This window comes from Hyposmocoma kahamanoa, unplaced genomic scaffold (genome assembly GCF_003589595.1).
Source record: "Hyposmocoma kahamanoa isolate Upper Pololo Valley unplaced genomic scaffold, ASM358959v1 94, whole genome shotgun sequence".
Classification (NCBI taxonomy): Eukaryota; Metazoa; Arthropoda; class Insecta; order Lepidoptera; family Cosmopterigidae; genus Hyposmocoma; species Hyposmocoma kahamanoa.
Window position 1 is genome coordinate 3381050 of NW_020654878.1, and position 18337 is coordinate 3399386.

An 18337-nucleotide genomic window follows, 5' to 3' on the forward strand; every position below is an offset into this window, starting at 1 on the left:
TTCAGTGGCCAAATATATCAAATTCAAATAGCCATGTGAAGTACCACCACAGCAGACATCGTTTTTCGTTTATTTGACAGCAAATAGTGTATACGCTATGCACAAATGCAATGCACTTCCGACTTCATCAGCAGATTCCTGGAGTGAGGTAGGAAGGGTTACGGAAATAAAATGAAAACACTGCAAAACAAATCAAAACAGCTTTATTTCCTGCTGGTTCATTTGTAGATTTCCCATATTTGCACATGAAATACTACGCTATTCTTTGTCTAAGTCCCGTTTGATGCGCCCGAAGTTTTGTTCGCTAATTGATTGCAAAACCTTCGTGAGACTTCGTTACATATTGATATTTTATAAAGTAAAACATTATGAGAGCCGTTTACTTGCCTACCGGCTGGCGATTAAACAAAGAGTATGGTAGCTAAATCATAGGTTTATATTCCTTGATGACTATTCAGGGAATATGTGCCACTACCACGAGTCAACACGTTGGCAAGGTAACACGGAATAATGACTTAAAATTAAAATAATAATAATATGGGAACAGTTTACATAGTATAATTTGAGTTTCTCTATAACGCAAATAAGAAAACTACAATTTCGACTAAGGCTAAAATAGAAAACTCAACAGATAATTATTTATTGATTAAAATGGTGTCATTTTGCCATAAGTACATCAGAAACAACTCATGGTAGTGGTTCATTCTTGAATCTTAGGCGACATTCGTAAAGGTATTCTTTTCAATCACAAGAATTACATAATAATGGAAGTCTATGCAACCATTTAATAGCTAGAGACTACTTGTATCTGGTAATTCTCTTTCTACACAAAGTACTGTACTTAAAGCTGCCGCCCGAATGACGCCTAAAGTGAACACTGCATTTTATTATTTATCCTATGTAACAATGCGTGCTTTATTTGGTAGAATTATTAACGAGACGTAATTATCTAGCTAGCCGTTACGCACGTGGCATTTTAGGTAGCCGTTTGAAACGTTGCTTACCCTTGCTCAAATCAAAACAGTAGCCTAAAAAGTATTTAAAATGTAATATTTTCGCTCGAATTTGATCTATAGTATACATCAGATTTATTTTTATTTGTTGTATACGACATTAGATGAGCGAATGTTCAGTGCTTTGGTATCCACTATCGTCAAAACTTTAATAACTTGATCAATATGATGCCCTTAAAAAGAGAATAAGATATTAAATTGTCGCGGACGCCTACGTCAAGTTATACGAGGTTTGATTCGTAGTATGCAAGTTTGTGTGCAATCTTTATTTTCCATATTGGCAATTTATTATAATTTATTTGTGGTATGATGCATGAAACTACGAACGTCTAATTAGTAATAGATAATATTGACAGATTATATTATCAGAAAGCCCATTAGCCCAGTTATATAGAAAAATAGATTTTTCTTTAATTAATTGGCTCATCGCGGAAAGCAATTTAGGCACAAATTATTACCCTATGCTAAGGGCAAACAAGTACTTTGATAAAGGGCGTCGCAACGTTTTCCCAGCTATTATGTATGGCGCATCGTCTGCACCAAAAGTTAGGTCATCTTGAACCACAACCAAAATATACAGAACATCTTACTTACAAAGGTGCAATAGAAAAATACATAAATAAAAAAGAACAATATGAAACACAATGTTTCGAGGAACTAGAGGCGAATTCGATTTCATTTACAGTTTTCGAAGTCACAATTGAAATAAAAGAATGTTGTTTTTAATGAGATTTTATCTTGACACGTATGTATCGTTTAAACAAAAATGTTCAGTGACGTCTATAAATACAATACTAAATTTAATTAACTATCCAAAGTTTACTTTGAATTTTACCCATAACTTGGACAACATTACAATGTTGTACTTATTAGTAAAATCGTCAAAATTATATTTTAATGAAAATGCTTTAAAATGAATGTTGTTCGATTTGCTGTAGCTATAGCATTCGTGTCAACATAAAAAATAGTATACATGTAATACGAAGAATTTTAAGAATACAAAAAGCCCCTATTTTTATTCCTATTAAATTAACTATTTAACTATAGTCCATAGTCTATTTTCATTTAATCATAGTATTGCTGTTATGTAATATCCCATGACAAAATTATTGTTAACCTTTTAAGCGATTATGAGATCTTAGATTTAAAGATTTATTTACATATGAGACTGGCATTACCTCTGCAGGGGTCCTGGTCACCTGAGTTCATTTTTAACGCGACACTCAAGGCAATATATATATAATTTTTATATTAACAATATACAGCAAAGTTGTTCTCTGCAAGCAATGTGCATATAAAATAATCCTAAGATTATTCCATACGACTTATTCAAATGTCATTTTTGGCACAATGTTGTGCAAACACGACAAAAACAACACTAGGTACTGACTACTAATTTTCGATGAAATACACGAAATATTTGACCCGCGTTTGGGCAGTTTTGAAGTTAATATTTACTTACGAGCAATGGTTATACCGTAACGAATGGAGGGAGACGAAGTATGCAATACAAAAGGTGGTAGATCTAGAAAACCAATAAATTAAATAAAGGTTCTCGAAACAGATTTGTTTTGAGATATTACATATCAATTACAACATTATTATAATAACTTGTGTATGAGTGAAGAAGTTTAAAGTTTCAATGGATTCTACATATTGTATGTTTCGTACAGTTTATACATTATATGCAAAACCCGCGTTAGTATATTTTTTCAGTTTCTTTAAAATGATGTATTCTTGTGTAACTATAAACTTCTTGGAATAGTTTGTTTATTATATCTAAATTATTCTTATAATAGCGTATCTCGGAATATTTATATGGTTTTAAATACATAAACTGATAATTTGTAGTGAATTTCTGCATATAAGAAATTGACATTATACAGGTTTACTTTTAAATAAAACAACGATTTAGTTTATGATTATCAAAAATGACCACAACGATTATACAACTTCTCATACAAACTTGAACGAACTTGAACGACTATCAATACTTACCGTACCGGTTTCTTACCATAGTACGACTTTTTATTCTAACAATATTTTCGATATTTAGGCTTTAATTTCAAGTGCAGTTTCAAATTTTCACTACTACAGAGTTACGTAATATATGTATGTTTAACTTGGAAATAAACAGTTTTAAACTTTTTATTGAATTTTTAAAAATATTGATTGAATGAAATTAACGAATGAATGATATTGGTGTGTCGGGTACCAATAGTAACACTGTAAGAAGCCGAAACGATGGTAGCTGTTTTTACAGTAGTTAAAACTGCTAATAGCCGCTTACCGTCAACATGTGACCTAGGACAGTGTAATCAATCACTTTAAAATATCGACAAAGAATAAAAAGTCCCGCTGTGGTAAGTAACCAGTTACAACTGCAGAGTTTTCAAAATTAAGTTGTGTGTATTCCCAAATGTCATCGGACAAAATTGCTGCATGTATAAAAGCACTAACTGTATGACGTATTTATAATTTAATATGATATATTTGAGAAGTAAATATAATAAACAAACTACATGATGAGTACTCTATGAGAATTTTTATAACTAATCCCATAAAAGGGTAAAATTTGATGAGAATTTAAAAAATGGTATTACAAAGCATGAAGCAATGAGAATCGGTGTTATATGATCTTAAGTTATTAAATTGTTTAGTGCAAAAATTACAGGCACATAGTTTATAGAAAAACTCGAGAAGGAAATTTAGATTTTTTTTTTTCACCGAAAGATGTCATGGCCTGGATAATACTCTAATGAAGCCACACTATAAATGATGGCGCTTACCTATGAATCGCCCTTTAAAAACTTATAGACGTAAATTACAATTTTGACTCATTATTTACATATTTGTATAAAAAAATGGTTTCAAAGTACGGGATTCCCTGTACTATGATAACTAGAGTCGACGACAACTCCGGGGCACAACCAGGCTAGATCCAATTTAGAAAAGTTGTTTTCCAAATTGGTCGTGAACCCGGGATATTCTCATCTAACGCCTACAGCGTTATCTGCTGGAAGGTCATCGTAACTATGAAAACTTGGAATTCAGAATAGAAATATGTGAATAATTTTTCATCGTCAAAATTCTAAGTTATGCCAATTAGTGCTAAAGGAGTCGAAATTAATCAGGAACTCGAAAGAAATTGACAAGATTTTTTCATAAACTGAACTCATTCGATTGAAAGCGAAGCAAGATAACTTTGACGCGAAAATCCTGACGCACAATAATTAATTGCAATATTAGAAAGTACAAATTAAAAAGTACCATGAAGTTAACCGTGGAGCGATTTATAAAAGCTCTACTCATTCCGTACAAAGCATCACAAAAATACTTACAAAGAAATGTGTAGACATAACAGAATATATGTTAAAATCGAACACAAACCATCGATAAATGATTAACAAAATATGTTCAATATGCAAAAAATATGAAGATATTTGCTGCGACTGTCCGGCGAGGACACCGCGCGATTGCCGACGTCAGAGTCGTATAAAATCGACAGATACTTAGTTGGTGTGTATCGTTGTGTCCGAAACGCGTTTGGCTCGTTTAGTGCTGATCCATCTGAAAAGTAATATTAGGAGCAAATAAGTAGGATTATTATCTATTTTAGATTCTCTCCTCGGATCGGCATAAAAGATACAAGCGCAGGCCACATCGCGAACAAAGCAAGCTAACTTAGCTTAGCTCACGTAGTTGTAAGTCGATCCCGGATCCCTGCCACAAGAGCACCCGAGAAGGCCACCGTGGAGTTTTAGCCGGTAGAAGTCCGCATAAGGTATCCTAGAAGGATTGCCCCACGAAAAGAAAAGCTCACGTAGGTGCATGCAACCAACTATGCCAGCTAAGCTAGCTTAGGTCACGTAGTTGCATGCAAAGCTAAGTTAAGAAAATAGGTAGTAAGTAGTGATTATCGATACGCGCGGGAGTGAAGGGCAGCAGAAGGGCGACATATTTTGCATAGCTTAGCGGGATCGTTGGGTTAGTTTAGTTAGGCTTAGTTCGCGATGTGAACCGAAGTATGAAAGATGCCCAGGCTACGTGAGCTAAGCTTACTTCGCGGTGTGGTCTGAGCATAACTCAGGTCCAAGAACCGGCGAACGATTGTATCGCCTAGCACTATTTTTCAATTCTACAAGAAATACCCTGCACTGCGACCGACCCAATACCAGTAATTTAGGCGTATTCGCAAGAATAGTTGGTGTGTGGCAGTGTTGGGCAAAATTTAATTGTTCTGGCAATTAAAGATTGACAATTAATTAATTGTCAATTGCGAAACAGTTGCAAAATTGTTAGTTGCGGTTCTCGCAACTAACAATTGATCAATCGTTAATCGCAAATATCTACAATTAACAATTGATCAATTTTCAATCTTTTCAATGTTTTTGATTAACAATTAAAACTGACAATTATGATAAATTTATAGGGCATAGGGGGGTGAGTTAGGGCGTTGGTTATGGGGGCCCGGTTGGGTGCCCCGGTTGGGGGGCCCGGTTGGGGGCCCGGTTGGGGTCACGGTTGGGGGCCCGGTTATAGGCCCGGTTGGGAGCCCGGTAGGGGTCCTGGTTGGGGGGCCCTCTTGGGGGCCCTTCTTGGAGGCCCGATTGAGAGGCCCTGTTGGGGGCCCGGTTGGTAGCCCGGTTTGGGGGCCCGCTTGGGAGCCCGCTTTGGGGGCCCCAGTTGGCAGCCAGCAGGCCCCTTAATTGGCCCCTAGCTGGCCCCTAACCGGGCCCCCCAACCGGGTCCAAATAAGTACGATGTCTAATGTTCATAGAAAGTTCCATGAAAGCTACAGTAACTGCAGTATGTCTGCAGTTTCCTAAATTGGTCCTAGAATCGAAATCGGCACCTACTCGTCTAGCGTCTACAATGCAGATAGCACAAGATAGGTAAACCGTTCAAACTGACCTGTTCCTGTCCGTTGGTTTCCTGTGACTTCATGACGTCAGGCAGATCAGGCGGCGATGAGTACGGGGTAAGATCCAGGGCCTCGAATTCGCCATTTTCCTTCCTGTACAAAAATAACAAATAAATCGTCACAATAGTCTGTACTAGTTTATTCCTTATCTATCGACCCGAGAGATAGGGTATTCCGGAGAGACTACTACTAGGGCTGGTCGGTGAGACCAGGGTACAGCGGGCATCCGAACCTAGCCCTCCGTCATTGATACGCCTTCACGGGCGTGTGTGGCGGACCAAGAATTGGGTATGGACTCGCTGGGGTTTGTGGTTAGCTGTACGGATGAACACGTTCGTCTGTCCCGGTAGCATGTGGCCGGGGCGGTCACCCCGTGCGCAGCTAGCACGTCTTAGTAGCGGTCTAGACGAGAGCCTAAGGCGAAGAGACGCGCGAGACACGTGATTTGCCTTTTCAGTCGGAAGCTATGTCCGGACATGGTCGCAGGACAATGAAATCGGCATCTCCGGTCCTTGCCCGGAGAGCTAGTAGAGGGTAAGCTAGATATCATCCGGTCCCTCCAGCCACTTAGGCCATTGTGAACTGGAGAGACGCCGTTTTTCGGCGTCGGAAAGTGAGCGTGCTGTAGGCACGCTCCGGTACCTAACCGGAACATAGGGAGGGCACTGTACGTGCACCCGAGGCTGCTAACCTAGAGCAAACGAGCTGATCTTGGGTCAGGACTGAGTAGGGTCCTGTGTGGGCTTGCTCACACAGGTTATAGTGCCCTTCCCGTATAACCAAGAGTATGAGTAGAGAGAATTACGTAGGCTGCGGCCGGAGGTTCCAAAAAAAACCGAAATTAATTTAAATAATTTAATTTAAAAACGAAATACAATATAATACAAACTTATGTGGCTAACTATTCTAGTGTCCTAATCGAAGTATGATTATGGAATGCCCGTTTGTGGAGCTTGATTTGGCAATTGGCAATCGTGCTGGCTCAAGTCACGTTCCGCAGCGTAGGCGCCTCGTGAACTTGCGGATGTTTTCCACCAGAATGGGGTGAATGCAAAGTTGGCGATCTTCATAGCGGAGGGATGTGTAACAAGAGTATAAACAAAACTTATTTATTTATTTAAACTTAATTGCACACAAAACAGTACAAATGGCGGACTTAATGCCATAAGGCATTCTCTACCAGTCAACCGGAGAGCTGGGTTCAAAATAATTAACAGGAGTGCATAACATGAATTAAAACAGATAGGAAGAAGTTTATAAATAATTATGATATATAGTTTAAACACGATATAAATATAGTATTATATGACTAACTATACTTATATAAGCAACCTATATACACTTAAATACATAATATATAATACATACACATATATATTTAATATACATATTTATATATAACAATGTCAGACTATAGGGACGTAGATTGAGACTCCAATATAAAATTGCTTGAAAGCTAGTTTAATCGGCGCTTTTTGAATATGGGGCGGTAGAGCGTTCCAAAGTGGTATTGCCTGAATAGTACATGAATTAGAAAGAAAAACAGTACGTCTCACCGTACTGTTTTCCTTAGAAGTCAAAAGAATCAATTTGCTGTCTGAGCGAAGATTGCGATTATGGGATGCACCCAAATATTGAAATTTACATTTCAAATATCCAGGCACATTTATCATTAATGATACAGTAAAGAGTGGAAAGTATTTTCAAATCAAGACGATGGCGAATCGTAAGCCACTTCAGCTCATTGCGACATGCGGACACGTGATCAAACTTTCGAAGTCCAAAAATAAAGCGAATGCAACCATTGAGCGAGCAATCCAATTTGTTGAGAAGTTCCTGAGTGATATCAGCATAACACACATCAGCATAATCAAGTATAGGAAAAATAGTGGCCTGTACTAAGAGGATTTTTGTTGAGATGGGAAAGAAGTGTTTGAATTGGTAGAACGATCTTAAGGTACCAATGATCTTCTGACTAATGCAGTCAATCTGAGGTTTCCAGCTTAAAGTACTATCAATGTGTAGTCCCAGATTCACAACATGAGGTGCAAATGAAAGGGGCGCGACAGAGCTCATGTCCAACCTAGTCAAAGCATGAGAACTACCCACAACAAGACCTTGGCACTTACTTGGGTTGACACTGATATCAAACTTACTCGACCAATCAGCGATACGTCTCAGATCTTCATTAAGCGCTAGTATCGCATCATCCAGGTAGTTAATCTTGGCCTGCGCATATATTTGCAGATCATCTGCATACACATGGTGAGAATTGTAGAGGATAGGAGAAATTAAATTGATGAAAACGGAGAATAATAGAGGGCAAAGAGTTCCACCTTGGGGGACACCTGCCTTAAGGTCTGACCAATTAGACAAGGAGTCTTTAGTACGAAACGCTTGCTTGCGCCCTCGAAGATATGAAGAAAACCAGTCCAGTTCTGGGGGAGAGATTCGCAGACAAGCAGGGATAGCAAGAAGGATATCATGGTCAACAGCATTGAATGCGTTAGAAAAATCAATGAGGACTAATACCATTAACCGTGAATCCTCTATGCCCTCCCGAATGTCCTCTGTAACTTTCAGTAAGGCTGTCGTGGTGCTGTGGCCAGGCCGAAAACCAGACTGGTATTGGTCGAGGATATTATTTCTAAAAAGGAAAGATGATAGTTGGCGAAGAATAATAGCTTCAAGAATTTTTGAAAGGAAAGGTAGTATAGAAATTGGCCTAAAGTGTTTAAGGGTTGTGGGGTTATTAATCTTAGGAAGAGGCAACACATGCGCCCTGCGCTAGTTGTTAGGGAACGTACCAGATGTAGAAAAGATATGGGAGCTGTACTAGTTTATTGTACTTTTCAATGTGGGTTCAAGTTTACCAAGTCTAAGAGACGAGTTCAATATTTTTGTAACAAGGAAAAGTTAGGTATATAATAATAATGTGTACTTTTTTATTTATAAAAAAAGAAACTATATATATTATTCCCGATTTTAAATCGCATATATTTGTTTTTTCAAACAAACCAACGATTCGATCCCTTTTCAGGTCCCATGGTCACGGGTTGATTATGGGACCTGTAAAGTGCCCGCAACGTTGGTTTGTTTGAAAAAACAAATATTCGCGATTTAAATCCAGAAAAATAGTTTCATTTCCTATGTGAAACAATCGCGAAAACCTAAGTATGTAACCTATGTACTTTTTTTATTATTAGAACTGAAATATGTTTTAACATAGCATAGATATATTACTTAAATAAGGTTTACCTTATTTAAGTAATATATCTAGAAATGTCATATATTCTTCACATTAATCTAGTCACCTAGTAGCAACAAAACGTTATAATTCACTAAAAAACACTCACAAACGCCCATTAAATCCCACACATTTTAATGTAACTATAATGAAATACAAAAATCTGGTTTAATAACATTTCTTGTGTTTTCTGAGCGGTCTTTAATACATTTCAATGCTTAGTCATAACATATGTACATACATACGGTGATCGCTTCGGTCATTGCATGGAACTCAATAAACAGGAGTGAACGTAAGAACGCTTGAACGCCTGCTGTTTGCGGAATCTCAAAGGCGGTCACGCATTGGCGTTCTGCGTTCTATGTAATGTATTACGTCTATAGGCGTGACCTATACTGTTCTTATACGGCAACTGACCTATACGGTATTTCGACTACAACTATTAATGTACTGGGATTGAGCAAACAGAACTGTTGTTTGTCGGAATCCCAAGCATTTGTGTTCAGCATTATTTGTAATGTACTGCGTGAATTGCGTCACAAAGTGTGACGTATACACTAGGCAGACAGGAGTAAACGAGAGAACCCATGAATGCCTTCAGTTTCTGTAATTACTATATATGACATTGACATTGATTGTACGTGTAGCGCTGTGCAAATCGTAATTTTTACCAGTATTGTGCTTGATTGCTTTGGAATAATCAGTAATAAACTTGCATGGATTAATATTTGTCACTAATTTTATCATTCTTTATCAGACAAGCAAGCTATAAGTAAGTAATTTACTAATTATCGCAGAACAAAGTTTGTCTTACAAATTAATCAGCACAGAAATAGTGGTATAATATTTTGTCTTAGAATTCATACAGATTCCGATTTAGAATTCTTCGATATTTTAATCGAATCGTACGTTTGGATATCGTTCTCGAATCGAAGGGCGCTTTCAGTGCTATTCAGAACATTCAGAGTTAAATGTTCGATTCGGATTCGGATACGGGGGTCTACTCTCGATCGCCGTCCGACATCCGTCCGAAACAATTACTGCCTAATAAGCAATACTTGACCAAATGAAAATACGCGTGATGCGAATGAAGCTTCATACTTGATACTAGTCTTTTAATTTTGTCGAACATTACTCATTTGACAGTAATTGTTTCGGACGGATGTCAGACGGAGATCGAAAGTAGACCCCACGATATCGTTATCCAACAGCGTTTATGGAGTTAGTCAGTGAAATAGATTACAAGAAAAATGAAAATCCTTTTATTTACGTTTTTAAGGCTTTTAAGGTCTAAAATTATTTTAAGGCATTAAAATTAATAAAATTGAACAAAACCCAGACTATACAGATATATAAGATATTTCCATATTAATTCTTGCCATGTAAACAATAGGACGTTCGGTAACTATCATTCGATAACTGTGTTCTGAATAACGTTTGTAGCCTTTGCCGGTCGAGAAGTTCGAGTAATCGTACGGGAGTGACATTATTTCGGTTCGGTTTCAAATACGACAGAATGACGTTCGATTCGGGTGTTGGTAATAAAAATGAAAAAAAATCGCACGATATCAAATCGAATCGAACGCCAACTGAGTTATCGTAAGGTTCTGAATCGACCCCCAGGATAGAGATATCTAACAATATGATTTCGATGTATAAATAGCGTATATTAATATTCATAATACCTAATCCAAGCATATATTTATATGGTGGACATTAATATTACATGTTATTATTATTTCAAACTAGTTTTTTTGTTTACCATGTTTGCAAACTGTTTACTATAGTTGCAATAAATTATATTCTTTTCTATAGTCTGCCATGCTAATTGTTTATTAATATAAAGTCGCTTAGGTAGGTATCTAAAAATATGTTTCTCGCTTCTGCGAACCGCGGTTTTGCAAGTGCTGCATTTACGACTAGCAGGGCAGTTGTTTACCTTTGCAGAATGCAGTAAAGACGTTAGATGTTTCAGGTACTAAGGAAGAAGTATGGCGGATATTATGTTACTTGTATTTAAGAACATAGATTAAATTGCCAGAGTCTGCAGTATTGTTACCTAACCTACACCTACCTAGTCTGCAGTATTGTTACCTAACTACCTAACTTTTTTGTGCTGGCAACACAGCGGTTAAGTTGTAAACTTAAGTCTTCCGTATTTTTATTTCTTAATTTAATTGTTTTTATCATGTTATTCTTGTAAAACCCATTTCATTGCTGAATAATATCATTACAAAATATACTTATACAGTTTTTAAGTGCATACATAGTGATTTGATCAGGTTTAATAAGTAAACAAAGTGACGTTGAAAACCATCAAGTTAACCGGCCTATTACTTTTCAAAAAGTGTCTAATGTGAAATAATATCCGTGGTTGCAAAGCACATTTATCAATTAAGTTCATTGTTACACAACTGCAACAGTAATTATCGAGGTTAAAAGTAATTTGAGCATTTTTCTAGTCACTTTGGAAAGATAGCCGTTACGAATTTGTTTTTAAAAATTCTACGCTATTTCGTAAGTATTTCCATATTTATTAAGATAAACAGGTAGTTAAACTTATAATATAACTTAAGACTGGTTATTTTGTCTAATATTTAGTCTTTGTACGGATAAATTGTAAGTAACATAACCTCACTATTTAGTAATCGCTCGATCAGCTGTCTTTCTTGCTAACGTTCTTTTCAAATTGTTTTCATTTTCTTTTTCAAAAGCATAAACAATGTTTACACGCAAAGCCGCTGCGGAACGTCAATTGGAGGATAAACTCCAACACGCTTTATTAGAACTCAAAACAGCAAAGGCACTGAATGAGCAATTGCTAACAGAAAGAAACGATAGTGAAAAGGAAATATTGGACATTTTAGATAGGAATAGGCAGTTAAAAAGTGATATGGCTGAATTGCTTATACAAATTACGGAGGTACAGTACCAAAGAGACCAGCTACAAATAGTGGTAGATGGATTCGACCAAAGCAGCAGCGCATTCGAAGAAGCCCTTACACGCATTTCTTCATTAGAATGTGACCTACGAGACGCATACAATCAGATAACTATAATGGAACAAGCAAGAGACGAACAACAGTCAACACAGTCGCAGTCCCTATTTGATGAGCTGGTCAGCAGTGCCCCCTCAATGGTATGTGCTGTACCACCCTCCTCTTCACAATCAATCACCATAGATCTGACTTGTGAAAGTCACTCATTTAATTCAACAGCTTTAAATTGTAGTAAAAAAAAATTAAAAAAATATGTTAAAATTAATAAATACATATCTACCACGAACAAATTAATAAAGAAAAATGCAGCATTTTGTAAAAATATATCATTAAGAAAAGAACGTCAGAGTTTGTTGAGTGAATTGAGTGATTGTACTCAAAATCTTGAGAAAAATAGGCTTAGCTATGAATGTGACACACAGCGCCTCCAGGCAGAATTACTTAGTGTAACAAATTCATTAAAATTAATAACACAGAAATATGAAACTGCGCAACAGGAGATTAAGGAGCACACACAGGCTATGGATAATTTATTAGATTTATGTAGATATAATAATGACAGATTTGAGTCTCTAACAAATAATCAAGTTTGCAATTGCAAAGAAATAAAACCACAATCCTCCCTGTCTGTGTGTGTCACTGATCCCTCCTTATTGTTGTTGCAGGAATCTTGTTTAGAATCAAAAAATACCTCTTTGTCAATAACTAGGTCAAATGAAATTCAAAAAAATATTGTTATGTATAGTGATGAAATGGGTAAAAATATAGGTTTGCAACTTAACCACCTAGGAATAAAATTAACAAATATTTGCATGCCAGGTGCAACATACTGTAAAATATTAGATAGTATTTTGTCAACTAAATTCGACAAAGACACCTCATTAATAATTTTAATTGGCAGAAGAGGAAAATGTAACAAAAAAGATTTAATACAGTATTTTTCACAATTAAATAATTTAATTAATATAAAAGAAATTATTTTGTTAGCTTTTCCCTTCAGCAATAGCCTCACACCAAGTGAAAATAATTTGAGGCATAACTTAAATAGAACTTTACACAGCTTGACATTTCATTATAGTAAATTTCATTTTATGGATACTAATAATTTTATTAGTAAATATTTTTATTTGACTAAAGATAGGTATTATCTTACTAGTTATTTTAGGAGACAGATAGCAGAGTTGCTATCATATTATATTAATAATTCAGCCAAATCCTTGGCTACCAGACCGGCTGCTTCTATTGAGCAGTCCGTTGACATAGGTCAGTTTACTGACAATAATCATTCTGTTTATAATTCTACTTCTAATTATTTAAATTAATTAATAAGACAACGGAGAGATACTCTTGCAACACAATGACAATAAAAAACCAACCTAAAACACACAGAAATAAAATAAATTGTATATTAAACCTGGTGCATCAAAATATTCAAGGCATGAAAGGCAAAGAGTTAGAAATATAATTATTTATTAACTGTAATAATATTGATATTCTGTGTATTACTGAACACCACTTTCTATCAAAACATCAGTTCATGTTTAGCTTCAACAATCACCAGGTGGCTAGTTCGTTCAGCAGAGAAAAAGCTATTCATGGCGGCTCTTTGATTCTTATTAAAAATAATTTAAAATTTAAAGAACGTACAGATATTGTGAGCCTATCTATTGAGCGGACTATAGAGATATCCTGCATAGAGCTTGAACGGCTTGTTATATTAAGCGTGTACAGACCCCCTCATTCATCTTACGAACTATTTGAAAAAAGATTAGAAGAAGTTTTAGGCAAATTAAATAATCCAAATAAATATATTGCTGTTTGTGGTGACTTCAATGTTAACTTATTAGAAGATTCCAGTGCTAGCAGTAGGCTCATATCATTTTTCCAATGTTATAATGTTGTGAATCTTTTCTTGGTGCCTACTAGAATAACTTCTACTACTGCCACTTGTTTAGACAATATTTATACTAACGCCGTACCTAGTAATAAATCTATTATAAATAAATTAACTTCTGATCACTGCGGTCAATTGGCCACTTTTAATATAACTGTTGACAAAATGCCAAAAAAGGATATCACATGTGTTCCGATAAATAATGGTCGACTTAAAGCTTATAGAAATAATGTAATGCTTAAACTAACTGAACTTCCGTACGTTAACGATCCCAATAAATTGTATAATTCAGTTTTCAACATAGTCAAAAGTGAACGTGATAACGTTTTTAGGTCCAAAATCATAACTATTAATAATTCATTGAAATTTAGTGATTGGGCGACTGTGGGAATTCACAAAAGTAGACAAAGACTATATGATCTTTACGATGAAAGGACTTATAACACTAGTAACAGTTTTAATGATTTTGTTAGGAAATATTCGAAAATGTTTAAACGTGTTTGTGTTGCAGCCAAAGCAATGTTTATAAATAATAAAATAAAAAGCAGCGCGAATGTAGTAAAAACGACTTGGAATATTATAAACAGCGAAACTGGAAGGGTCAAACCTCGTAACTTAGATTTTCAACTAAGATTTAATGACAAAATTGTAAACACAGACGCAGAAGTTGCTAAAATATTTGAAAATTTTTTTACTGACATTCCAATTTTGACTACTAAGTCGTTAAATTCATCTCCCACCGCCGCTGAATCCTTACTAAAAGAAAATAATGCGGTTAGTATCACTAATTTGAGGTTCCGTCATGTATTTCCAAACGATATTGTTAAAGCCTTTAAGTCTATAAACATAAAAAATACAGCTGATCTTGATGGTCTTTCAGTCAGAGTAATTAGTTCTGTAGTTGATTGTATTGCGCCTTATTTGGCCTGTGTCTTTAATAAATGTGTTAATGATGGTGTCTTTCCTGACCTCATGAAGCAAAGTAAAGTTATTCCACTTTTCAAATCTGGTAGTATTTCTGACCCCACCAATTTCAGACCTATATCAATACTACCAACTCTCAGTAAAATATTTGAAAAAATTATTCTAAATCAGATGTGTGCACATTTTTGTAGTAATAACTTAATGTCTCCTAAACAATTTGGTTTCACTCGGGGTCGCTCTACAACCGATGCTGGTGTCGAGGTGATTAATCATATATTTGATGCATGGGAAGTCTCACATGATGCTATTGGTGTATTCTGTGACCTTTCCAAAGCTTTTGATTGTGTGCACCATGATACACTGGTCAGGAAACTTCGCCATTATGGTGTGGCGGGACGTGATCTCGACCTTCTTAAATCGTATTTGCGTGGTAGGGTACAGAGGGTCGATGTTAACGGTACGAGATCGTCAGGATCTGCAATTAGCATGGGTGTCCCTCAAGGTTCAATTCTAGGCCCATTTTTATTTTTAGTTTATATTAATGACTTACCTAGCCTTATGGAGAATATAAAACATGAGATAGTATTGTTTGCTGATGATACTTCCTTATTATTTAAAGTTAAAAGGCACCAATGTTCCTATGACGATGTGAACAATGCTATATCTAAAGTAGTTGATTGGTTTGCTGTTAATAACCTACTTCTTAATGAGAAAAAAACAAATTGTGTGAAATTTACATTACCCAATGTTAGAGAGACGGTTACAAACATTGTAGTTAGAAACGAAAAATTGAATCTTGTGGATACAGTTGTATTTCTAGGTATAACGTTAGATGCTAAATTGCAATGGGGTCCCCATATAAGTAAGTTGTCAAAACGGCTCGGCTCTGCAGTGTACGCGATTAAAAAAATAAGGAAACTTTCAGACGTCGAAACCGCTAGATTACTTCAGTTACTTTCACAGTCTAATGACATACGGCATTTTGCTTTGGGGTAATGCCGCCGATATCAATAGAATCTTTGTCCTGCAGAAACGTGCAGTTAGGGCAATTTACAATCTGGGCCCCAAAGTATCTTTGAGAGATAAGTTTAAGGAAATTAACATTCTTACACTAGCCTCACAGTACATTTATGAAAATGTAATTTATGTTAAAAGGAATAGTAATTTATTTATGAAAAATAGTGACAGACATAACATTAATACGAGGAATAGAAATAAACTAGCTTTTCTTGATAGTCGTCTTCACAAAGTCAAAAAATCATTTAAGGGGCAATGTATACGCTTCTATAACAAGATTCCGGTTGATATACAAAATTTGCCGTTCACGAGGTTTAAAACTATAGTGAAACAAAAACTTTATACTAAAGGTTATTATACAACTTCTGCGTACTTGGATGACAAAAATCCGTGGTAGTAACCCGTTTAGCTCATGGAGGTAGTCTCGATCTCTGATGTTTCAAATAAAAAAAAAATATTGTAAATGCTATTTACAAAGAGCAACCCCTAGAGTTTCTTGCTCATTCTTCTCGGGGGAATCTGCCTTACGAATGAGCGGTAGAGTTTAACAATTGTGACGATTTCAAGTGTAATAATGCTTACCTATGAAATAAAGATTATTTTGAGTTTGAGTTTGAGTAACCTTGTGTAAAATTCCTAGTCTTCTAGTCAAATCAAGGAGTACAAAACACATTCGTACATTCATAATTTACGGTATTATTTTACTATTATTAATATGTCACGGCTTCTTATAATCAATTAATACAGAAAAATCATTATTCTAATATCGTGCTGCGTCCGCGTCTTCGATTTATCAATCGTTTTAGTGCCGAAGGACGTTTCTCATCACTAAATAGCGCATGTGACATCATCTGAGGTACAAAAATGTGGTACACTTGGTTTTCATACAGATCGCGGTACTTGCGGTGTCTATTTAGATATATGTCTGTGGTCCCGATACTTGGTATCATAAAATAATAATAAATATATCGCAACAAATTCAGCGCTACAATCTAGTTTATATGACCAGAAGAAAGAAAGACGTATGAGAAAAACGTATTTTCCTATATACCCTTCTAGGAAAACACGTTTTTTAGAAACCTCTCAATACTTGCTTGGGTATTAAGAGTGTAATTACATTTAGTACATTTTGATGTACTTTGGGTATTTAGCATTGGGCGTTTGGTTTTAGGAAGATAAGGCGATATGTTTTACAAGTTTGCTCTGGTTCTTGTTTCTTGATACATTATACTCATCGAGTATATAACTAGAAATAGAGACGAAACGTCATTTAATTTGTTTGAAAACTATTCTGCCAAATCATTACTGTGACAACTGCGCTCCGATTGGCCAGCCCGAGTTCGAAACAATTGACGGGTGTCGTCCAATTGTTTCACTTCAAATCGACCAGTTTAACTTGAGTTTTGCTTTATAGTTGCGCCCCATAGTTAGAGATATTATCTTTATTAGAATAAATAAATACACACATGTCAGTTGTAGGCGCTGTACTATTTCAGTTTTGTAATTGGTGATTTCAGCGCAAACGAGAGTTGATATTTAAGTGATACAAGGCTCATTTGCCAGATGAGTTGTCAGGAACGGATGGCCCTTATTTCGTCTCTATTTCTGATTATATACTCGACGATTATACTTGACATGTTGCATTTGTTGCATGTTCTCTAGCTTTATTTAAGCTAGAGGGGCGAAAAATGTCCAGTGGTGACAATATTTTCCTTTATGGAGTCTTGCGGCATGTATAGATTCTTTCAATCAATTTAGTACTTTCATTAATAGCAAATGGGTCTGGTAATATAGATTGGTTCAGTCTTAAAGTATAGTACCTTAAAGCCAGGCCAATAGGAGCAGGGCATTGAGCTTTGGCAGTAGCCGATGTAAGTCCGTATTCAGCCAAGGTCTTCTCGTCTTCCATAAGCTGGCTGTCTTTGTTGAACAGCATCTGGCTGGCTGGTGCTGCCTTCAATATACCTGACAAATTTAAAAGTAATATATATAAAAATCCTCCTACGCATGTAGCAGGTTTTTTTCGTATTTGTCCTGTAATTGTTGTGTGATTATAATTATAATAAAGCTTATACAGGGTGTAATCGTTAAGTGTGCCCAGGCAATTATTCCATAAATATAAGAGATATCAAAACGCTTTAAACTGATATCGGAAGTATGTTACCTAGTGAGTGTATGGACATCAGTTTTTTTTTTTAAATAAAACTAGAAATATCCAAAATTTTAACATTAAACGCTCCTGTGCATTTAATATGAAATTTATAAAGAGGCGTTAATTGACCTACTTTAAGAGGTAACAATAAGTTTGCAGATAACATA

General features: G+C 35.8%; 1 protein-coding gene across 1 annotated transcript in view; it reads right to left on the reverse strand.

Moving 5' to 3' along the window:
* Window positions 1–198: 198 nt before the first annotated feature.
* The window catches only part of LOC113237845 (elongin-B), a 131954-nt gene continuing 113815 nt past the window's right edge, over window positions 199–18337 (reverse strand). The window contains exons 3-5 of the mRNA XM_026474538.1: window positions 17839–17983; window positions 5928–6030; window positions 199–4583 (exon numbers count right to left, since the gene is read on the reverse strand). Of these exons, the coding sequence (XP_026330323.1) occupies window positions 4569–4583; window positions 5928–6030; window positions 17839–17983 (263 nt within the window). The 3' untranslated portion in view covers window positions 199–4568. The remainder of the gene's footprint in view (window positions 4584–5927; window positions 6031–17838; window positions 17984–18337) is intronic.